The sequence below is a fragment of the Trichechus manatus genome, unplaced genomic scaffold (assembly GCF_000243295.1).
Source record: "Trichechus manatus latirostris isolate Lorelei unplaced genomic scaffold, TriManLat1.0 scaffold00179, whole genome shotgun sequence".
Taxonomy (NCBI): Eukaryota; Metazoa; Chordata; class Mammalia; order Sirenia; family Trichechidae; genus Trichechus; species Trichechus manatus.
In genome coordinates, this window is record NW_004444115.1 from 1,218,345 (window position 1) to 1,242,051 (window position 23,707).

At 44.8% G+C, this 23,707-nt stretch overlaps 1 protein-coding gene across 1 annotated transcript in view; it reads left to right on the forward strand.

Annotated features, from left to right (window-relative positions):
* Nucleotides 1-23,707, forward strand: part of MYO7B (myosin VIIB) — a 135,991-nt gene that overhangs the window by 57,893 nt on the left and 54,391 nt on the right. The window contains exons 14-18 of the mRNA XM_004387047.2: nucleotides 6,918-7,075; nucleotides 8,888-9,025; nucleotides 17,912-18,064; nucleotides 19,113-19,211; nucleotides 20,813-20,907. Coding sequence (XP_004387104.1) covers nucleotides 6,918-7,075; nucleotides 8,888-9,025; nucleotides 17,912-18,064; nucleotides 19,113-19,211; nucleotides 20,813-20,907 — 643 coding nt within the window. The remainder of the gene's footprint in view (nucleotides 1-6,917; nucleotides 7,076-8,887; nucleotides 9,026-17,911; nucleotides 18,065-19,112; nucleotides 19,212-20,812; nucleotides 20,908-23,707) is intronic.

A 23,707-nucleotide genomic window follows, 5' to 3' on the forward strand; every position in this document is an offset into this window, starting at 1 on the left:
TTTTTGTTTTTCTTGAGCTGCTCTCAGGATTCCTTGTTTGTCTTTGGTTTCAGTGAGTATGATTATGATATGCCTTGGTGATATTTTTGGGGGGTCTGTCCTATATGGGGTTCATTGAGCTGTTTGGATGGTCAGCTTTTCATCTTTCATGATATTGGGGAAGTTTTCTGTCAGCAGATCTTCAGTGATCCTCTCTGTGTTTTCTGTTTTCTCCCCCTGTTCTGGAACTCCAGTCACTCATAGATTTTTGCTTTTGATAATTCTCAGGGTTTCTTCATTTTTCTTTGTTCTTTTTTCTGATTTTTCCTCAGAGTTGTATCCAAGTGTTTTTCTTCAGTTTCTCTGATTCTGTCTTCCATCATTTCAAACCTGCTCCTCAGATCTTCTATGACACTGTCCATTTTTGAAATCTTGTTTATCTTTTGGATTTCTAATTGTTGTTTTTGTATGATTTCTAGTTGTGAATTTATTTTGGCATTTTGTTCCTGTACTATTTCCTTGAATTCTTCCATTTTTTTTTGTCTGTATTTTCCATGAATTTGTCTGCATTTCCATGAATTTGTCTATTTTTTCCTCATTTTTGTCTGTTTTTTGCTTCAACTGTTGGATAATTCTGAATATTAGAGATTTGAATTCCCTATCAGTTAGGTCTAGTGCCTTTTCTTCTACTGGAGTTTTATTTTGGATGCCTACTGGAACCATCCTGTTCTGTTTTTGTAAATGTTTTGATATTGTCTGCTGTCTTCGGGACATTCAGTGGTTATTTTCCTTGCTTATTGATTGTAGATTTGTTTGTTTCGTCCTGCTTTTTTGTTTTATTTGGTTATGTGTGAGAAGTCCAGCTGTGCGTTCTTTGTTATTTGCTCTTCTGTGGGTGCAATACTTTACACCTCCTTCTCCAATGTGCAGGGTCAGTCACTCAGGTATGGTACAGCAGGGTAGGTCCAGCTGAAGGGGAGTTGCTGGGATAGGTTTTTTTGTGGCACGTACCAGGGCTGAAAGTGCAGACTGGGAATCAGTGCAGGGCAGGTTCCAGTAGGCCATGCCTGTGCTGCTTGGGAGTGTGATGTTCAGCACATGGTGCACGTAGGCAGGAAGGAGGGTGCAGATTGTGATGTGTGGAGCTAAGATGGGTATGGGAAAGATGAGAGAGAGGAGAGAGGAACAGGAGCCAAAAACATACACACAAACAAAAAAGAGTGCTAAGTGAGCTTGCTATTGGAGTGGAGAGATGAGAGACTGAGAAATGGGGGAAAAAAACATAAGAAAAAAAAGGGTAATGGAAAAAAATGAATAAATTGAGAAACTGGAAGTGAAGAAAGACAAAAAGGGAATAAAAGAGAGAAGAAAACTAAAGAAAGAAATGGGGGGGAAAAAAACAACCAAAAACAAACAAACAAAAAAAGGGGAAAAAAAATAAGAAAAAAGAAAGAAACGCCCCCAGGGATATCCCTGTGCGTCTGCGCAGAGTAAGGGACTAGCTACCAAGCCACATGGTACTGCCTGGCTAGAAGGGGCTCCCAAGCCAAGAAAAGAAAAAGAAAACAAACAAACAAATCAAAACAGAACAAATCAGAGCAAACAAACAAACAAAAAGCCCCAGGGGTCCCAGCAGCATGGGGGCATGGGCTGGGAAGCAGTTTCACAGTCGAGCAGTGTTTTGCAGCCTTTCAGGAAGAAGCAAAAATGGCGCACGGAGACAGGTATTTGAGAGAAAGGAGGGGGAGGTGGTGAGAGGTAAGGAAGAAATCTAAAGAAGTGGAAAAAAGCAACACCAGCAACCAACAAATGGCACTCTGGGAGCTGGCCAGTGCGGGCGGGTGGAATCCAAGTGGCACTGGGGGGAAGCTTGCGCTTCCCAGCCAAGAGACTGTGGCTACAGGAAGAAGAGGAGGCTAAGCTGGGGAGAAGAAGGGTGGGGAGTGGGAAAGCCTGTATCGTGGGTTACCCGTTGTTCTGTCTCCTGCTGGAAGCTCCATGAAGCTGCTTTCTCGTACCTCCTGTTCGCTGATCTCTGATAGGAGTCCAAGATGGCGGATCTGTGCTGTGGTAGCTGATAGCGAACCTCTGTATGTATCTCTCCTCACGCTCTGTTCTCAGTCAGTTTCTTATTCCATTCGGTGCTTGGCTGAGTTCTTTATCTCTTCATTTGTTGCTTAGGGTTTCAGGATTGACATGTGACTCTGTTTGACTTAGTTTTTCTGATCTTTGCTGCGGAGGGATGGTGTGGTGCTTCTGACTACAGTGCCTTGTTGCCTGGAACTATTTCTAGCTTTTTGAGGAAGCACCTGTATTATTTTCCAAAATGGTTGTACCACTTTACATTCCCACCAGCAGTGCATAAGAGTTCCAATCTCCCTGCAGCCTCTCCAACATTTGTTATTTTCTGTTTTTTTGATTCGTGCCAGTAATACCGAGATGAGATGGTATCTCATTGTGGTTTTGATTTGCATTTCTGTAATGGCTAGTGATCACAAGCATTTCCTCATGTGTCTGATAGATGCCTGAATGTCTTCCTTGGTGAAGTGTCTGTTTATATCCTTTGCCATTTTTTAATTGGATTATTTGTCTTTTTGTTGTAGAGGTGTTAGATTTTCCTATCAGTTTTAGAGATTATATCCTTGTCAGATTTGTCATAGCCAAACATTTTTTCCCAGTCTGTAGATTCTCTTTTTACTCTTTTTGTGAAGTCTTTTGATGAGCGTAAGTGTTTAATTTTTAGAAGATCCCTGTTATCTAGGTTATCTTCTGATGTTTGTGTGTTGTTAGTTATGGAGCCATGGTGGCACAGTGATTAACAGCTTGCCTGCTAATGAAAAGGTTGGGAGTTCAAATTCACCAGCCACTCCTTGGAAACCCTATGGGGCAGTTTTACTCTGTTCTATAAGGTTTCTATGAGTTGGAATCGACTCGATGGCAATGGGGTTTACTGTTGACCGTATTTTTTCTTCTATGATCTTTATAGTTTTTGGTTTTATATTTAGGTCTTTGATCCATTTTGAATTAGTTTTTGTGTATGGTGTGAGGTATGGGTCTTGTTTCATTTTGGAGAGTAACCATTTTATTGAGATATAGTTCACATACCAAGCAATTAACTAATTTAAAGTGCACAATTCAGTGGTTTTTACTATACTCACAGAGTTGTGCAACCATCACCATGATCAATTTTAGAACATTTTCATCACCCTAAAAAGAAACTTTGTACCCATTAGCAGTCATACTCCATCGCCCAAACTCTCTTCAGCCCTAAGCACCACTAATCTACTTTCTGTTTCTATGAATTTGCCTTTTCTGTATGTTTTATATAAGTGGAATCATACAATATGTGGTCTTTTGTGCCTGGCTTCTTTCACTTACCCACTGCTGTCGAGTCAATTCTGACTCATAGCAACTCCATAGGGTTTCCAAGGCTGTAAATCTCTATGGAAGCCAACCGCCACATCTCTCTCCTGCGGAGCTGCTGGTGGTTTCAAACCACCAACCTCTTGGGTAGCAGTTTATCGCTTTTAACCACTGCACCAAGGTTCATCCATGTTGTAGCATGTATCAATATTTGTTCCTTTTTATTTTATCCCATTGTATCCCATATCCTATTTTGTTTATCCATACATCTGTTGATGGACATTTTGGTTGTTTCCACTTTCTGGCTATTATGAAAAACGCTTCCACGAACATGCACGTACAAGTTTTTTGAGGACATATGTTTTCATTTCTCTTGGGTATATACATAGAAGTGGAATAACTGAATTATATCATAGCTCTAGGATTAACTTTATGAAGAATTGGCAAACTATTTCAAAGTTTGGTTCCAAACTTTGGTTCCAAAGTAGCTGCACCATTTTACATTCCCACCAACAATTTCTCCACATCCTCACCAACACTTGTTATCTTCTGTTTTATTATTATTATTATTATTATAGCCACCCTAGTGAGTGTGAGGTAGAATCTCATTGTGGTTTTGATTTGCATTTCCCTGATGACTAATGACATGGAGCATTTTTTCATGTGCTTATTACCTGTCTTAGTTGTCTAGTGCTGCTATAACAGAAATATTGCAAGTGGATGTCTTTAAGAAACAGAAGTTTATTCTCTCACAATTTAGGAGGCCAGAAGTCCGAATTCAGGGTGCCAGCTCTAGGGGAAGAATTTCTTTCTCTGTCAGTTCTTGGGGAAGGTCCTTGTCATCAATCTTTCACTGGTCTAGGAGCTTCGCAGCATAGGGACCCAGAGTCTGAAGGACGTGCTGTGCTCCTGGTCCTACTTTCTTGTTAGTATGAGATCCCTCTGTCTCTCTGCTTGCTTCTCTCTTTTATATCTTAAAAGAGATTGACTCAAGATACAGCCTAATCTTGCAGATTGATTCCGGCCTCATTAAAGTAACTGCTGCTAATCCCACCTCATTAACATCATAAAGGTAGGATCTACAGCACAGGAAAATCACATCAGATGACAATATGGTGGACAATCACACAATAATGGGAATCATGGTGTAGTTGACACATATTTTGGCGGGACACAATTCAATCCATAAAATTACTCATTTATGTATCTTCCTTGGAGAAATATCCGTTGGAATCTTTCAGCCATGTTTTGTTAGAGTTATTTGTCTTTTTAGTACTGAAGTGTAGGAGTTCTTTGTGTATTATGGATACTAGTCCCTTATCGGAGCCCTGGTGGCATAGTGTTTAAGAACTCGGCTGCTAACCAAAAGGTTAGCAGTTCAAATCCACCAGCTGCTCCTTGGAAACCCTACGGGGTAGTTCTACTCTGTCCTATAGGTTCGCTATGAGTCAGAATCTACGCGACAGCATCAGCAACAACAACAACAACGGTCCCTTATCAGATATATGATTTGCAATTTTTTTTCCTATTCTGTGAATTATCTTTTCACTTTCTTAATGGTGACCTTTGAAGCACAACAGTTTTTAATTTTGATGAAGTCGAATTTATCTATTTTGTCTTTTGTTGCTTGTGCTAAGCTTCACTCGCTCTACCTATTAGGTGATCGATCCTAGGGGTGCCTCAACCCTCCCCCCCTCACCCTGAAAGCATTTGAGGTACTCCCCTGTTCCAGGGTGGGGAAGCTGTGCCTAAGCCTAAGAGAGGCGCTAGGCATCACCTCGCTCCCCACCCCGCCCCCAGCAAACAGTGGGGAGAGGGGAGTGTGCCGCCTTCTTCTCAAGGTGGCCCCTGTGGCAGCCCTTCGGCCTCTCAGTGGACACCCATCCCTGTCACTGCAGCTGTGGGAAGGCTGCATGGCCCCTTTGTAGCACTAGGTGCACCTCCCTCATCCAGGTGCTGCTGCCCCTCACAGGCACCTGCAGGCAGATGTGGGAGAACCAGGCTCCCTGTCCCCACACCCTCCCTTAACTTGACCTCCCCAGACCCCATACCAGATCTTACAGATGTGCGCAGAGTGCTCCACTGAAAGGTGCCAGTGGTCGTGGAATCCACCCCGACTCCTGGCGACCTCATGTGTGTCAGAGAAGAACTGTGCTCCACAGGGTTTTCAAAGATTGATTTCTGGAAGTAGACCCCAGGCCTTCTTCCAAGGCGCCTTTGGGGGGAGTTAAACCTCCAACCTTTCAGTTAGCAGCTGAGCATGTTAACCCTTTGCACCACCCAAGGTCTCTTCAGAGAACCAAGTGGTGTTTAATGTCTTCCTCTTTCCCTTTGGGCCCCCAGGAAGAGGAAAGTAGCCATAACACCCTTCTTGGTTCCACAGGGGGTTTTAAAGTAGCCTTTTCTGCAAGGACTGGCCCAGTCCTCAGCCGAGGGCCACCCAGAGGAGGGCACACAGAGTCCCCAGAGACCCTCTGGGCACAGATGAGGCAGGAGGGCCGTGCTCTCTGTCCTATCTGGAGACAGCATCAGGCGCCAGGTTTCGGCAGCAGTCCAAGCAGGAGTTGTGGCAGAAGGAGACAGGGCTTCTTTAAGCTCTCCTCCCACGTCTTTTCTCAGTTATCACACTACTGTAAAACTAGATTGCCCCTTGAACGAACGCATCACTTGCTGTCTCGATAGTGGATTTCTGAGTGTATCTGACAGTGACAGGGACGGCTGCGACTGAGCACATGTTGGGGGTGGACTCACTCTCCTCCGTGGGTCCTCTGGGCCTGAGTGGCTGAAGTCCCTGCACCCAGAGAGTGCCGTGTCTGGTGGAGGAGGTGGACAAGCAATGAGATCATCACTGAACCAAGTGGGAGAGGAAAGCATGAGGGGGTCCCAGAGGGACACCTACCCTCACCTGCAGGCTGCAGGTAGCTTCCTGGGATGGGGACATCTGAGCCTGGTCTGGAGGAACAAGTAGGAGTTGGCCCGGGTAGTTGAAGGAGGAAAGGGCAGGGGACCAGCTTGGGTAGAGGCCTGGAGGTGTGGGGAAGCAGAGACCTTTTGGGAGGTGAGTTGGTGTGTGTGCAGTGCAGGCAGTCGGTGCCTGGAGGAGAGGAGAGTGGAGGACAAAGGTGTTGAGATGTGACAGTGAGTATTAAAGAAAGCGTGTTGAGCAGGGAGATGACATGGCAAATAGGGGTGTTGGAAGGTCCCCTGGCAGTGGCATGGAGAGTAGGTGGGACAGAGAGGCTGGAGGTGGAGGATGTTAGGTGACTATTACAGTAATTCAGGCAAAAGGAATGACAGCAGCTTGGTTGAGGGAAGTTATAGTGGCCTGGAGAGTTGCAGTGGATATAGGGACGTGCAGATGGTAGTGCTGACAAGACGTGGTGCTGGGCGAGGTGATGGGTAGATGTGGCCCCAGTGATGGGGACAGGGGGAGCTCAGGAGGCTGGCTTCCCATGGACCCACTGTGTGAGGTTCCTGCAGGGCACCCTGATACGGTAGGCTCCCGTTTTCCCCAGGAGCCCAGTGACGGGGTGATGGCTGAGGTGTTTGGGGGTGGGGCTCTGCTTTCCCCGCAGGCTTCCTGGAGAAGAATCGAGATGTGTTGAGCACAGATATCCTGACCCTGGTTCACTCCTCCAAAAACAAGTTCCTGAAAGAGATCTTCAAGCTGGAGGCTACAGAGACCAAGCTGGGCAGTGGGACCATCCACCTGGCCAGGGGCCAGCTCTTCAAGGTGGGCGCCTTTCAGCTGCCTCCTGGGTCTCTCACGCCTGGGGCCGTGGGATCAGATAGCTGTACCCAAGGAGGATGCGTTCCCCGGATCAGGGCAAGAAGGGAGTGGAAACAGAGGAGAGGTGTTGCTGTTACCACATGGGCAGTTGCAAGGGCACAGGGACATGCATGTGCCTGCTTCCAAGTGTGTGGTGTGGCTTGTAAAAGTGTGTTTTCTTTCATTAACATTGTTTTTTTTACGTTTCCATGTTGGTGTGTGAGTGAGGCTGTATGTGACTGTGTGTGTGTGAATGTGTGGTGTGAGCATATGTGGTGTAAGTGTGCATGTGTGAGTGTGTGTTGTGGCGGCTGGCTGGAAGATGGGGAATCCAGGAAGGTGGGAAGCAGAGCCCGTGGTGCTCCTCAGGGAAGCCTGGGATTCCCTGACCCCTTACTGGTGACTGTATCCACAAAGCCAGTGAATCATCTGATAGAAACCCCCGACCCCTGGGCGGGGAGAGGGACCGGGCAAAGCGGCACAGGAGTTGTGATACAGGCAAGGACCTCCCCTCTGTGCAATGCCTTCAGCACTTGCCACAACTTCATCTCTCCCCTCCCCCACCTCTGTGGGAGTGCCGAGGCCCTTGGGGCTCAAGGCACAGCTTCACACTGAGCAGAGCAGGACTGGGGTGGGGGCACCAAGGGGTTGCACGCGCTGGGCAGGGAGGGCTCAGATGTGGAGTGGTTCAGGGACCATGAGTTCACAGAGGGTAGTGGAGCGGAAGCTCTGGGTCAAATGAGTTTTAGAAAGGACAGATAAAGTTACGCAGGTCCCTTTACCTCAGACATCTCAGGCCTTGAAAGTGTGAATTCATTGTGAATCTCCACAATGAGAGATTGTAAATACACCATTCTTACACCACCACATGGGAACAATGCTGTCTGCTGTTACTGTAAAGTGCAGAGATGACATCCTGTCCTCACCAGGGTTAAGACATGAAGACCTGTGTCTCAGGGTTAATATAACTTGGCGGTATACACCTCTGCCCAGAGCATCTGACTCGGAAAGGCTTGGTCACAAGCATTTCTTGAGATCAGCGTCACACAAAACTCATGCTGCTCCAGGCCGAGGGCTTGGGCTTTTTTTAAAATTCTTGCATCCATAATTTTGATGCATTTATTTAAAAACTATATACATTTATTGGTGGTGGTTGCTGTCCATTTATTGGTGTTGGTGGTTGCTGTAGACTGAATGCGGACTCATGGCAACCCCACAAGGCAGAGTATAACTCCTCCACAGGGTTTTCAAGGCTGTGACCTTTTAGAAGCAGAAGGACAGGCCTGCCTTCCAAGGTGCCTTTGGGTGGATTTGACCCACCAAGCTTTTGGTTAGTAGACAAGCAGTTAATCGTTTGTGTCACCCAGGGAACCCATACATTGATTGATGTGTTGTTGTTGTTGTGTGCTGTCGAGTCGATTCTGACTCATAGTGACCCTATATGACAGAGCAGAACTGCCCCACAGGGTTTTCTAGGCTAAATTTTTTATGAAAGCAGATTGCCAGGTTCTAACATTCTCTTCTCTTCCCACTTTGGAGACCCCACATCTAGACAGGATGCCTTGCCCATCTCACTTACCTCTGGGTCCCCAGTACCCAGCTCGGGGGCTGCACACAGTAGGCACTTGGGAAGTGTGTGATGGGTGGATGAACAGAATAGTACACGCCACTGGGTCTGTATAGCCTTGGCATTTACCTTGTGTGGGCTGTGGGTCAGCCGTGTCCCTAGGCTGAGGCTCCCCAGCTGCTCCACTGTGCCCTTGCTTCTGCCCACAGTCTACAGAGCCCACCAAGCAGCGCTCCACCCTGGCAGGCCAGTTCAAGCAATCCCTGGACCAGCTGATGAAAATCCTGACCAGCTGCCAGCCCTACTTCATCCGCTGCATCAAACCCAACGACTACAAGAAACCGCTGGTAACAAGGGCAAGGGATGGGGGAGAGGGCTGGGGACATGGAGGGGGTGCCCAAGGGCATCTATTGGGCGATTCTGACAGCATCTGGGATTGAAGTTTCTTCCTTTACTAGGGAGCTGTTATCTGTTCCCATTTTACAGATGAGGACATTAAGGTTTTAGAGCTGTTATCTGCTCCCATGTTACAGATGAGGACTCTGAAGTTTTAGAGCTGTTGTCTGCCCCATTTTACAGATGAGGACACTGAGGTATCGCGACCAGTCTAGGTCATTCATAGGTCAGTGACCTGCAGGGTGTTGGATTCAGCCAGATCTCAGTTCTCTCAGCCCTGCCGTTCACTCCTGTGTGTTCTTGGCCAGGTGCTTCACTTCTCTGAGCCTCAGTTGTCCCCTCTGTAAAGTACAAATAAGGCCTGCTTTGCCTGGTGAGTAGTGGTCAGGTGTGAGGCATGTGTTAGCAGCACTCAGTAGGCCGCAGCAATCCGTGTTACTAGTTGAGAGGCTGAAGCTGACTCCAGGCTGTTTTCCCATCCACTTTCCTGGGTGGGTGGGGTGAGGGGTGGGGACCTGCCATGTGCCAGGATGCCCTGGTCCCTGGGTCCATCGGCTGTAAACACAGGGGGTCCCAAAGCTGGGAGCCACCATCTGCAAGGGTAGAAAATGACTCAAAAACCTTATATGGGCATAAAAATAGTATTATACTAAATGAAGTGTTTATTATTATAATTTCTTATTTAATAATAATATACTATTGGTGGCGCAGTGGTTAACAGCTCAGCTGCTAAACAAAATGTTGGCAGTTTGAATCCACCAGCCACTCCTTGGAAACCCTGTGGAACAGTTCTACTCTGTCCTATAGAGTCGCTATGAGTCAGAATCGACTCGACGGCAAGTTTGGTTTTTGTTTTTTATTACTATAGTATAATATTATTATTAAAATTATATAAAATTGAGGTTATTCCATAAAATCCAGAATCTATCTTCCTTATAGGCATGACACCTGGAGGTTGGATATCACCGCTAGTTCCTTAACTCCCAGGAGAAATAACTGCACTCTAGAGTTTGTTAAAAGCAACAAGACTTTGGAAATTAAAGAGATCAACTACTTATTAACAGTGAGAGAGAGAGAGAAAGGGAGAGGTTTGCAAATGGGTAGTCAGTTCTAGAGGAACTGCTGTGATTACCATAAAGTGGTTTTTTGCTTATAGGACATTTACAATCTCGTGATAAGAGAAGGAATGTACAGTTGGGTTTTTTTTTTTTTTTTGAAGGTTATACAGTAGTGCAGAAGAACAAGTCACATAGAATACACAAAATCTTAGAGATACAGGTCTTGGGAAAAAGAAACTTTTAGGCTAAATATCTATCATCTGTTACTTCAAAGTGAGTTAAGGTCCTTGGGAAAACAAAAGGGAAATTCTTGAGGGATTAATGAGGTTAGTTTGCAGGGTATATTTAATGAGAAGACACCCAGAAGTCTTGGAGTGTTGTCCAGGTTTCTAGGGAATAGTTTAAGTTTAACAATCTCCTCAATCTCCTCCCTTTTCTCAATCTCCCCTTTGATCATGATCCTATCTATGATTTGTTTTCAACCTTATCAGTGGGCCAGGCACCATCATCCAGTGTTCAGGTGTCAATATATAGGATCAACAATCTAATAGGGCACATGTGTAGCTATACACTTGAGGTTGTCAGGAACTCCTCATTGCTTTTGTTCCTCTAGTCGAAGGGAGACCAGTTGATGCATCCTGGATGGCCGCTCGCAAGCTTTTAAGATCCCAGACATTGCTCAGTGAAAGGCAAGATAGAGAATAGCCAAGAGGCTTAGGTCAATTGTTTGAAACCCCTGTCGAAACCAAGTTCCCGTATCATTAAATCAAGAAAATAAGTCGCAAGGAAGATTAGGTTTAAAATAGGCACTATTGGCTGTGGCCCTGGCATGGGCCTCAGCTATAACAACATCTTGATAGACTTTAGCATGAGTGCCATTGATATATATAGAACATTGATTATCAACCATGGCATAGACACCACTTTGAAAGGCTAACATATAATTTAAAGTTAACCTGTTTTGTAAAATCATTTCATGTAAAATTTGCAATTCTCAGGAGACGTCATTATAGCAGATTTTAACCGTTGTACTAAATCCTATAATTCTAAATCAATTTTTTCCCCTAATAATTTTTTTCTAATGAACGACATACCAATACCAGATCCATAGGAATGGATCTTACAGTTGAGCATCCAAATAAGGTTTTTCAGTTAAGGGCCTTTTAGCATTAAAGGCCAAAGTCTACAGACAAAATAATGTCCTTTTAGAGCAAAGAAAGGCTTAATATTAAAGTTTATAGAAAGAAAGTTAGTTTGACACCATAATTTAGAATACAATCTAAGTGGAGCTGTGTAACCATTTAAATTTTAGATAATTCATCAATTTTAGTTTTATTAAGCCAGCAGTTATCCTAGGGGAAGAAATGACTTGAAGGGTTATTTGATCATTCTGAATTAAAGGTGGATAAGTATCTCTGAAGGGGAATGAACCTCAGTATACAGTGCTTGTATTATGAAAATAATAACTTTTAATATGTTAATTAGACACTGACTCGTCTATTTTATATCCCTTAGTCCCTTGCGAGTGAAACACCACGGTCCGTGAGTGGACTTAGTTATGTCATCATCCCAATGGTTAGGACCCCTGCGTCTAAAAGAAGTTATCATTCCAAAAGGTGAAGCGGGGGGTCCACTTGAATGAATATATTGCGCAGTAATGGTCATTTCTTTTTCTAATGTCGAAGGAACAAGTAACAAAGAAATTCTAGACTGAGGGCTAAGTGAAGTCTTAGCATGCATCCAGAATTAGTCTGATCTGTTTGCTTAGCCATATGATAAGTTAAAGAAAAAAAAGTATTTAGTTGTGAAGTAAAATACGTAGGTGATACACACAAGAAAAACAGCAAAAATAATATTTCTGGAAAATATTATCTAGTTTTAGCTACTCCCAATGTTAAGTCACCGTGCAGACGTTAAGTCCAAGAGTTTGATGGGGCCATTTAAGTTGAGAACTATGGAACCAGGGTTCAATTCTTTAAAGCTTAATCGTGTGGCAGGATGAGGAGAACTTGGTATGATCCTTTTCAACAAGGTTCGAGGGGCTGTTGCAAAGGTGCCTCTTTTAGTAACCCAACCTCTCAATTCCAATTTATGGGCTGAGCATCTGTTAGAAGAGGGTTCAGCAAGGGTGTGTTGAATCTGTGAAAGATACTTTTTTGCCCATGTCATTAGATATTTACAATATTGAATCATACCATGATCTTTAATAGTGACGTTTCAGAAGACTGAGAGGCCTTTTGGTCCCACCCTTGCATATGTTCTCAATTATCTTTGGAACCACGCCTTTACTATATCGAGTGCGCAGCACGGTTCCCTCCCATTTTTATTTTTTTCTATCCCCTCTTTATTATTACAGCTGTGACTATGTTGTCACTCAGTTATTTTGGTGGGGCAGTTATCAGAGCATTTTAGAGAGGAGGGCCTTTAAGGTCTCTTCAAGGCCTCTCAGCAAAGCAGTCCTGAAGGGCTTTTTATTTTTTTCTTTTGCAGTTTTAACTCTTGCTTTGTGCTGGGTATTTCGGGTGTTTTCAGCTCTGAGTAGTGGCTAGGGGATTGCTCCCTTAGCTCTTGAACCCCTCAGTTTTGGTAACCAAAACCACATCTCTTTGTGTGTTGGTCCCGCTTCTTTCTTTCCCCTTTGGCCTTTCAGGTGAGGCTTCCTGATGCCAGGTTTCCGTCTGTCCAGGCTTCTCGGTGGAAATGGCTGACACCACCGTGTTGTTTCTATTCTAAAGTGGGGTTTTGCAGTGGGGCTACTTCACAGCCTTTCTCATCGCCATACGAGGACCCAGCAATGAAGGCGGGGGGTTTACTGAGGAGGGTCCTAGCACGTGAAAGCCTCCAGTGCTCTCTGTGACAGACAGTTTCAACATCAGGTGTGGCGGCAGGGCCACGAAGCCAGGCATCTATGGCCTTTGCGGAGAATGCCGTGATGGCTTTATCCATGGTTTGGAACACAGTCACAGTTCTTAGTCTGCAACAATCCAGACCAAGAGGGTCTGTAAAGGTCTCTCATTAAACAAAGGCATCAGTCAGCTTGAGGAGACTCCCTTGGATTCTGCTCATATCTGTCCTTTAGTTTAGACCTCATTGAATAGTTTTGTTTTTAGCAACATCCAGTCTGCAAGTAGCCTAGACTGTATGGAGCTCCCTGCACGGTGGCTCCAGATTCCCCTTGGTGTCATCTCTGTGACTGCTGAGACACCACGGGAGAAGTGGGGGACATGGAATCATGAGAGCAGCCTTTGTTTTCAACCACCTCACCAGTTTATCTTTGCCAGCAGGGAGATTACTGTCATCCCATTTATCCCCATCTGGCTAGAGGGAGCCAGTACTATTGCTGGTTTATCACTCTCGGGAGAGCCTGCATCATCCTGGAATGAGTAAAGCGGCCAGCCCATGCGTTTCCATCAGGCCGCCGAGTCTTTCTGGTGACGCTGTTTGCTGGTTATGTTTTCTCCTCTAAGCATAGGGGCCTTTCTGGTGACTAACCATACCAGTGAAAAAGCTTACCAGGAGCAGAACTGATTTGTATATGTCTTATCCCTATAGCTGGAAACTCTGGTGGCGTAGTGGTTAAGAGCTACGGCTGCTAACCAAAAGGTCGGCAGTTCGAGTCTACCAGCCGCTCCTTGGAAACCCTATGGGGCAGTTCTACTCTGTCCTATAGGGTTGCTATCAGTTGGAATTGACTTGACAGGGCGGGGTTGGGGTGGTATCCCTACAGGGGCTTGTTTCATATGCTAGTCTGAGACTTGTCAGTGGCCAGATCAAACAGCCAGGCTATTAGCTATAGCCTATGTCATAGTTGCCCGTGTGCCCCATTCCAAATGGCTGTAACTGCAGCAATTCTCATCAGGGCTTGGAGGCAAAAGCTTACGGAGGTGTACTTTAATATATCAGCATTATTAATACATACAGTAGAGGTTTGTAGGGGCCCTGAAGGGGCTTATCCATAGTCAGGCTAGCGCAAGGGTCCTGGTGATAGTGACCTTAAACCCAAAAGAAAGGAGAAAGCATTATCTGTTTTTTTCCTGATCTTGGTGTCAGGTGTTACAAAGATCAGCTGTGCATTGGGATCTACAAGCCCAGGAAATACAAGTCTTTTGTGTCCTCATTGAACTTTAATTTTGGCATAGCCAAACATTTTATTTTAAGATAAAACTATTTTTTCCCTAAAAATTTGTCAGTCAATTTGCCTTTTCTTTTGCCTTTTAGGTAAAGCTAACATTTTTAATAAAAATTTTGAAGATGTATTCTTTTAATAGTTTAAAATACCTTCCACCAGTTTTGCGATTATAGTCATTGTCTTTAATAGTTTAGGGCAGTTTGGCCACAATTGGCCCCTGTTTATTTTTCATGTTTGCTTTTCTTTTTAAAAGATTATTATAATCTGGGAGCCCCAAACAGTGTAAAATCTCTTTGAATTAAAAACGTTCTCTCATTTCTGCTGACAGACTAAGGTGCCGAGGTGGAGAAATTTATATAAAAGGGGCAGCTAATAGAATAATTTGACATCCAGAGTCTGCAATGTATGAACATGTTTCCCTAAAGATGTGTAAGCATCAACGATAAAACTTCAAATACGGTCATATTCCGGCATAACAGAATGGGACAATGCATAAAAAAAGGCATTTTAAATATTTTATCTCCTATTTCTATGCCTATTGTTTTGTCTCCAGTAATTGCACTGCTCATGGTCACCGAGTTTCATGTTATAAACAATCTGAAGCTGCTGTAGCAAAGTTAACCTTACTAGCCTTTCATTTCGTATCTTAGACATTTCTTTCATTTTCTGAGGCAGAATCTGAGCCCTGATTTTCATATATTATTAAATCTATTAACTTTTAAATATTCTTAGATTTTCAGTCCGCCCCACTGCCTTCTGACTCTGACGCCACGACTCTTACAGCTCTTTCTTACAGCTCTTTCTTAATTCCGTATCTATTTATTTTAACTCTTTCCTTTCACTCTTGCTTTGGTTATGGTCCATCTTTTCTTCACTTGCGCAGACCTTCTTTCTGGTTATCTCTGGTCCTTCAGCTACTTACATAGATCTTCCTTTATTTCAATCTTTATTTTTGCCTTTCTGACCCCAGTTCTCTCTGAGCTGTATAAAAACTTTTTTTCCCCCTTAAATTATCTCTCTTCTTTTGATCTTGAATACAAATTCGGAAAAAACAAGAGTTTAACAGGAGGTAGGAAATAATCATAAAACCTTGGAAACTGTTTTATCTTCCAGCCTGGAGTTTATAGACTCTTCTTTTGATTTATTTTTATGTTTCTTGTCTATGTTTTTAAATTTTGTTCACTAAAAAATTAAACTATCTTAAGATAGGTTTAAAGTTTTAAAATTGAATGCTTTTAACTGGTTTGTAAACACAATTTATTTTCCTTTTATTATAACTTACTATCTAAACCATCTTTTCTCAGCTCTCTGAGTTTCTTTTTCTTATCGTTTACGGCCCACTCAAAATGTTAACTAGCTGAAATATTCCCTCTAAAAGGGCAATTTCCCGTTTAAGTTTATGTTTGTTTGTTTTTATAAAATAGCTGTTAGATCTTAATCCATCAAGAATACCTGCTGTGATTTTTTTCATAATCTCAATCAAATTCATTTTCTTTTTTTGTTATTGTTTACAAAATTGGATCCTTAGCAGTTAATGTTTTAGATATTCATTTGCTTTCTGCAGAAAGTCTTTTTTAAGGAGGCTATTTTAAATTTATTAAATTTGTTTGTGACCTTGGAATATCAGTTAAAATCAGCCTTCCATTGGGGCTGTCTAGTTTTAGTACCGCGGTTTTTCTTTTTTTCTAATTTGCTGTGTAAATGAACAATATTATCTAAGAAGAATGAGCTTTATTGAGGCTGCTGCAGTTCCAAATCATCCTTAGTTAAGTTGGTCCAAAGATCTAAAGAAACTGCAAGTCTGAGGACTGAATATAATGGCAGGCGTCCATGATGAGGGAAGTAGGGGAGCTCCAAATTCTTGTCTCCAAAACAACAAACAACCCATTTGATTAACATGCGGGAGGGATGCCTAGCAACCCATTTTCAGAATCCATGGATCCCATTATCTTGAGTAGCTCAAATTTTGAAATTGAGACTGCTCCGTGAAACCTAGCTTCATTTTTGACCAGTCACAGTGACCGCAGTGACCTAGTCCAGGAGAAAGACCCCAATTCCAAACCCAGTCCAAGAGAAAGAATTCAATGCCAGACTCACTCTGGGAGAAAGACCTCAGTACAGGACCCAATCTCAGGGGAAGACCTCAATACCAGACCCAGTCCAGGAGGAAAGATTCAATGCCAAGTTCAATGCCAAGTTCAATGCCAGACCTAGTCTGAGAGAAAGATAAACAGTTAATCCCCAGTGAGCTGTGCCGCAAACAGAGCAGAGCTCGGCCTGGGAGTTTATTTACTCTAAGGACCCCAGACATCTGGGGGAAGCAGAGAGCTGAAAATAGCTCGCAGGATCATTGCCTGTTACCAGAGGGCCAGGGTCATCAGGGTCAGAAATTCTGGATCCCACTTCTGACACTAGAACTTGTAAAAACAACAAAACATTGACGAAGAGATCAACTATTTATTTATTAAGAGTGAGAGAAAGAGAGAGGTTTGCAAATAGGCAGTCAGTTCTATAGAAACTCCTGCAATTATCACAAAGCAGATTTTTGCTTATATGTAATTTACAATCTCACGATAAAAGAAAGAATGATGTACAGTTGGGGTTTTTTTGAAGGTTATACAGTAATATAGAAGAACAAGTCACGTGGAATATACAAAATCTTAGAGATATAGGTCTTGGGAAAAAGAAACTTTTAAGCTAAGCATCTACCATCTCTTGATGGTAGATGAGGCTGGTTTGCAGGGTTATGTTTGATGATAAGACACCCAGAAGTCTTAAAGTACTGTCCAGGCTTCTGGGGAGTTGTTTAATTTTAACAAGTTCTGGGCACATACTAAGGCCAGCTCTGTGCTTGCTGAGTTCATGCCACAGAGCTGTGTTTGGCCCTGTGGTTTGTAAACTTGGCAAGCCCTGGAGGCCGCAGGCCCCCTTCCCAGGTCCACACCCCCAGCCACTGGAGTTGCAGGATGGTGGAGAGGACAGGTTGGGGGTGGAGGCTGCAGCTGATGCCCAGGATTCAGTGGGTGCCTACTGTGTGGGCAGGTCGGGAGAGCCCAGGCAGTCTCGGGGTTTGAATCCTGGCTCAGCCACTTAGGAGCTGCTAACCCTAAGCCTCAGGTATCTCATATTTAAATGGAGCTAATTATACCCACCACATACTGGCTGTTGCAAAGATTAAATGAGAAAAGCCTGGCCTATAGGGAATATTCAGTAAATGAAAGCTAACTATTAACGGTTACCCAAGGTTAACCCGTGTGTGGCCCTGGAGGAAGCAATGTTCTTTGGAATCATTGTCTTGAGTGCTTAAAAACATTTTAAACAGGGTATATGCAGATAACTTTTATACCTATAGTTGTTTGTATATCTTGAGGATGATGGAATCATTTAGTATTCTTGTGGGTGTCATAGTTTCCATGTTATCAACTTGTATCTTCTTGGGAACACTTTACGGACTTTTCAGCTACTTCAACCAGCTATCTCTCTTCAAAATATAATTAGAATTAAATCAAGCATGTGTTTAGTTCTACTTGTACTTCGGGGACAGCTAAATGGGTCATGAGCAAGTGACCCCCTCTGTGGCTGGAGGAGGTGGTCAGGGAGGGTGGGCTTCCTGCCTCCTCAGCAGCCCTCTTCCCCTGCCCCGCACGCAGCTCTTCAACAGGGAGCTGTGCCTCCAGCAGCTGCGCTACTCAGGCATGATGGAGACCGTGCAGATCCGCAAGTTGGGCTTCCCCATCCGCTACACATTCGAAGAGTTCTCGCAGAGGTTCCAGGTCCTGCTGCCAAGTGCCGTGAGGGTGCAGGTGCGTGCTCAGACCCCACCTCCTCTGCTGTCCTGAAGGAGATGCCATGCCACCTCTGCCCCGGCTAATTCTTCCCTTCCCTCCTGCCTGCCGGTGCCCTCCATCCCCCAGTTTCAAGGTCCTTCCACTACCCTCCTGATGCCCAAGGCCCCATTTAGGTCCACCTTCCTGGGGCACCAAGCTTTGAAATTACCCTTGTTCTTCCTCCCCCTTCTCAACTCATCCGTCCTCATTTCTTAACTCCTCGTTGCCAGTACAGTGAAGGAAGGGCTAGCCATGTGGTCTGGACCACTGCTAGTGGCTAAGTATGTTCTTTCTAGGAGGTTTTTGCATTTTCAGAGCAAACACTCTCTCTTAAATGGTAGGCTGCTGGGGGATGATGTGTGCTGGGGAGCTATTAGGGACAGGAAGTCCTCATGTTCTTCCTCAAACACTCAGTCATCTGACAGTTTGGTCTCATCAAGGGCCAACTGTCCAACACCCCCATGGAGGGCCCAGGCCCTGAAAGCACTGAAGCCCAAGTGCCCATCTTATCCCTGGGGCTGGGTACCCCATCTCAGCCCTGCCATTGATCAGGTGCCCGCTTGTGCCTGTGCCCTGGTCAAGCAGACTCTGACTGGGAAGTTTATGACAGGAGAAAGATATGGGTACATCCGAGAACCTTGAGGAAGACCCAGTCCCCAGAGCTGGCAGAGGAGTCTCCTCATCCTGCCCCTGGATTTGCCTATGTGATGGCCTAGCATAGTGAACCTTTGGCCCTACCGTAGCAGAAGCCCCTTCATGTGAAGACAGCAGATGAATCACGGCAAGCACAGACTCTGACTGAGAAGGAGGAGAGGTTAGCTGATGGGCACCATGGGTTACTTCATCCATGTCTGGACTAGTGACAGGATCTTTACCCCCAAAATCAGAACTGCACTCAGATCTCAGGTCTTCAATCTCATTGGGGAAAATCCTCAGAGGTTACACTTATGCCGGACCCAGCACTGAGGCCTGGAGACTCCAGGGCAGGCTCCAGTTGCACTGACCCACTCTGTCTCCTTGGCAGCTGCGACACAAGTTCCACCAGATGACCCTGCGTATTGCTGACATGTGGCTGGGAACAGACAAAGACTGGAAAATGGGAAAGACCAAAATTTTCCTGAAGGTGAGACCCCGAGGAACTTGCGACCCCCAGATCCTGGTGTGCATGTCAGGTCTGGGCCCTGGCAGGCAGTCCTCACCCACTTGGTCTGAGCCAGAGTCACAGGGCACCCCAGCTGAAGAAAACCATGCCTTGGGGAGTTAGGTGTACCAAGGGGAGCCCCTAGGAGGGGTGCAGAAGGGTTCAGGCTAGCCTGAAGAAATCTGGGAGGCCTTCTCAGAGAGCTGCAAGACTGAGGATGAGGATGAGGTACCTGTGAGTCACAAGGCAAGAGTGAAGAAGAGCCCAGGAAGGCCTCCCAACACCCTGGAGCCCCAGTCCTCTAAGGGGCCTGGAGAAGCTCAGCCTCCCTAGAGCCCGGGAGAGGTGGTGCTTAAGTGGAGCCCCATATCGAATCCTAGATGAAGTGACTGCAAAGGCTCCCCTTGCTTCCCCCATCCCCCCACCCTCTAAAACAAGTCCTGTGGGGGCACATCTTACAGCAGTCTTGTGTGCACATCACCCACCCACCACCACCAACAACAATGACAACTACTTACAGGGAGGGCTGAGGCTGCAGCAGAGGCAGCCTCAAGGCCAACAGAACCCTAAGACTGGCTCCAGCCTCTCCAAGGAGCACCAGTTTTGGGGAGGGTGGTCAAAGAGCCACCTGGGAGAGAAACTCCGTGTCCCCTAGGCCTTGGGTGGGGTGAGCAAAGGAGAAGGATGAGGAAGAGGAGGTCACTCTGCCAACTCACCTGACCACCGCCCCCAACCTCATCTCCACCCTCGCCTTCATCCAAGGTGGTCAGAAGAAGGACGGAGGAGAGGGGCTTGCACTGGGCGTTTAGAGGTGACAGGCTTTAGGGAGCCATCTGGGCACCTTTGCTTCCATGGCCTGGGGATGCCCATCTCTCTGTCCCTCCCCATTCCAGCCCAGCTGCTCTTTGGGGCTACAGCAGGTATCTGGTCCATGTCTGTACCCCCAGTGCCCGCCCAGGGGCTGCATATGAAGAGGATCAATGCCTGCTGGCTTCCTGGAGGCAGGAAGGGCATGTTGCTCTGTGTTAAACAAAGTCTATGGCCTGTCCTCAGCCCCTGCCTTCCAGAAGCTGAGATGGCAGGCCTGTGCCTCTCATCCCAGGGCCGGGGACCAGAGGGAGAACAGCCAGTCACGGCCCAGGGATGTATAGGCTTATCCTCTCACAAGATGAATCTTCTCATGTTTATATTGAAACAAGCAAGGGTCTATTATACAGTAGAATGCAAATTTCACATGAATTTGGGGAAATAAATAATAATTCCAGGGAAATTTTGTGCCCACAGGGGACTGCTTCATGCTCCCACTTCCCCAATTCTCCAGAGCAGAAAGAAGGTTGCTAGACTGAATTAGCAAGAAGAAAGAGTTGAAATGGGAAGTTCTTGGATGAAGGTGGGGGTTGTAGCTGGCAGCTATCTTCCCTGAGTCACATCAGAATCAAATTGAGGGCCCCTTCCTCCTACTTGCCCTCGTGGGGGCATGTGCAGGAGAAGTTTGAGAGGCACTGGCTTTGGAGAGAGAGCTGGCCCCAGGCAGGGGTATGGGTGAGGGTTGGGCAACTTTCTGATGGATCTCCTGCCTGCAGGACCACCAAGACACTCGGCTGGAGATTCAGAGGAGCCAGGCCCTGAATACTGCTGCTCTCAGCATCCAGAAGGTCCTTCGGGGCTACAAACACAGGTACCAGCACCACCCTGCCCAGCCCCCCCCCCCAGTCCTCTGCAAAACAGGGCCACATGCTCTCCCTCTGGTCCCTCCCTGGGGTAACTGCAGCACAGGACCCTCCAGGACCCCTGGCCTGCACTGCAGCCTGTGCTGGCCAGGGAATTCTACTTCATTATTTGATTATGATATGCCTTGGTGATTTTCTTTTGAGGTCTATCCTATATGGAGCTCAGTGAGCTTCTTGAATGGCCACCTTTTCATCTTTCATGATATTGGGGAAGTTTTCTGTCAGCAGTTCTTCAATGATCCTCTTTGTGTTTTCTGCTTTCTCCCAGTTTTCTGGAACTCCAATCACTCGAAAATTTTTGCTTTTGATTGTATACCACATAATTCTCAGGGTTTCTTAATTTTTCTTTGTTCTTTTTTCTGATTTTTCCTCAAACAGAGTTGTATCCAAGTGTTTGTCTTCAATTTCGCTAACCCTGTCTTCCATTGTTTCAAACCTGCTCCTCAGCCCTTCTATGCACTGTCCATTTCTGAAATTTTGTTTATCTTTTGGGATTTGATTATTTGAAGGGGGGAAAACAACCACTTCACTATGTAGCAAGAGAAGTGAGCCAAAGGAGGCATTGGCTCTAGTCTCAACTACATTTGTATCTTCAATAGCCTTAGACAGTGTGTAGGTTTGGGTTTAGGAGGTGGTTTGGTTTTTGGAGAGGGAGAAAATCCAACTAACTTTGATTCTGTTCCCTGGTCAGTAAGAAGGTAATACTTGAATCTCATTCAGAGATTCAACCTCACCCACCCTCTCCACGTCCAGAGGGCCCTCAGTGTCCCTGTACCCTGAGTTCTCCCATCTGCTTATCACCAGCCATAGGAGGTATGGAAGCCCAGATATGACAACACAGGAGTTGAGCATGTGGCAGGGCCATGAGGCAGGAAGGGGCTCCCACTTAGGCCCACGTGCTGGAGAGGCATCTTGCCTGCTGGGAACCATGGTAACAGTGACCTCAGACTGCTACCAGCACCACACTGAGCAGTTGTGTGCAACAAGAGCGCCAACAGTGGTGCCCCCACCACTGATAAAGTTTTTCAGTCATTTTATTTTGAGATAGATTATAGATTTACATGCATTAATTTTTTGTGTTTATAGTGAAAATACATACAACAAAATTCAACAATTTCTACATGTATAATTCAGTGACATAGATTACATTTTTCATGTTGTGCAACCATTACCACTATCCTTTCCAAATTATTCCTCCACCATTAACATAAACTCAATGCCCACTAAGCAAAACATCTCCCTTTCCCCTTCCCTCCTATCCTGGGTAACCACTAAAAATATTTGGTTTCTATATATTTGATTATTTCATATAAGTTACATCATACAGTATATGTCCTTTTGTGACTGACTTCTTTCACTCAGCATGATGTTTTCAAGGTTCCTGCATCAGGACTTCATTTCTCTTTATGGCTGAGTAGTATTCCATTGTGTGTATACACCCCATTTTGTTTATCCATTCATCTGTTAATGGACGTTTAAATTGTTTCCGCCTTTTGGCTGTTGTGAAAAGTGCTGCAATGAACATTGGTGTACAGGTTTCTGTTTGTGTTCCTGCTTTCACTTGTTCTGGGTATATACCCAGGATTGGAATTGCTGGGTCATACGGTGTCTTAGTTATCTAGTGCTGCTATAACAGAAATACCACAAGTGGATGGCTGTAACAGAGAAATTTATTTCCTCACAGTAAAGTAGGCTAGAAGAAACTGGCTCAAGACACAATCCAATCCTGTAGACTGAGTCCTGCCTCTTCAACACAACTGCCACCCATCCCCCCTCATTAACATCATAGAGACAGGATTTACAACACATAGGAAAATCACTTCAGATGACAAAATCGTGGACAGTCACACATTATTGGGAATCATGGCCCAACCAGATTGATATACACATTTTTGGAGGACACAATTCAAACCATGACATAGGGTAATTCTGTGTTCAACTTTCTGAGGAACGCTGAACTGTTTTGCACAACAGCTGTACCATTTTACATTCCCACTAGAAATGGATGAGAGTTCCAGTTTCTCCACAACCTTACCAACACCTGTTGTTTTCTGGGTTTTTTGTTTGTTTGTTTTTTATCATTGCCATTCTAATGGGGATGAGATGATACCTCATTGTGGTTTTGATTTGCATCTTCCCAATGACTAATGACAATAAGCATCTTTTCATGTGCTTGTTAGCCATTCAAATATTCTCTTTGGTGAAATGTCTGTTCAAGTCCTTTGCCTAGTTATTGATTGGGTTATTTGTCTTTTTGTTGTTAAGTTGGAGAAATTTTACATATATTTTGGATATTAGACTCTTATCAGATTTATGGTTTCCAAACATTTTCTCCCAGTCTGTAGGTTGTCTTTTCACTATGTTTATAAAGTTCTTTGATGAAAAAAGTATTTGTTATGAAGTCCCCTTTATTTTGTCTTTTGCTGCTTCTGCTCTCATTGTCATATCTGATAATCTATAGTTAAAAACTAGGTCCTACAGCCATGCCTTATATTTTCTTCTAGGAATTTTATTTTAATTTTCACATTTAGATCCTTGATCCATTTTGAGTTTTTTTTTTGTGTATGGTGTGAGACAAGGATCATTTATTCTTCTGCATGTGGAAATCCGATTTTCCCAACAACATTTATTGAAGAGACTCTTCCTTTCTCTGCTGATTGGATTTAGCACGCTTGTTGAAAATCAGTTGACCATGGATTTATCTCTGGACTGTCAATGTCATAGCCAAAAATTTTTTCCCAGTCTGTC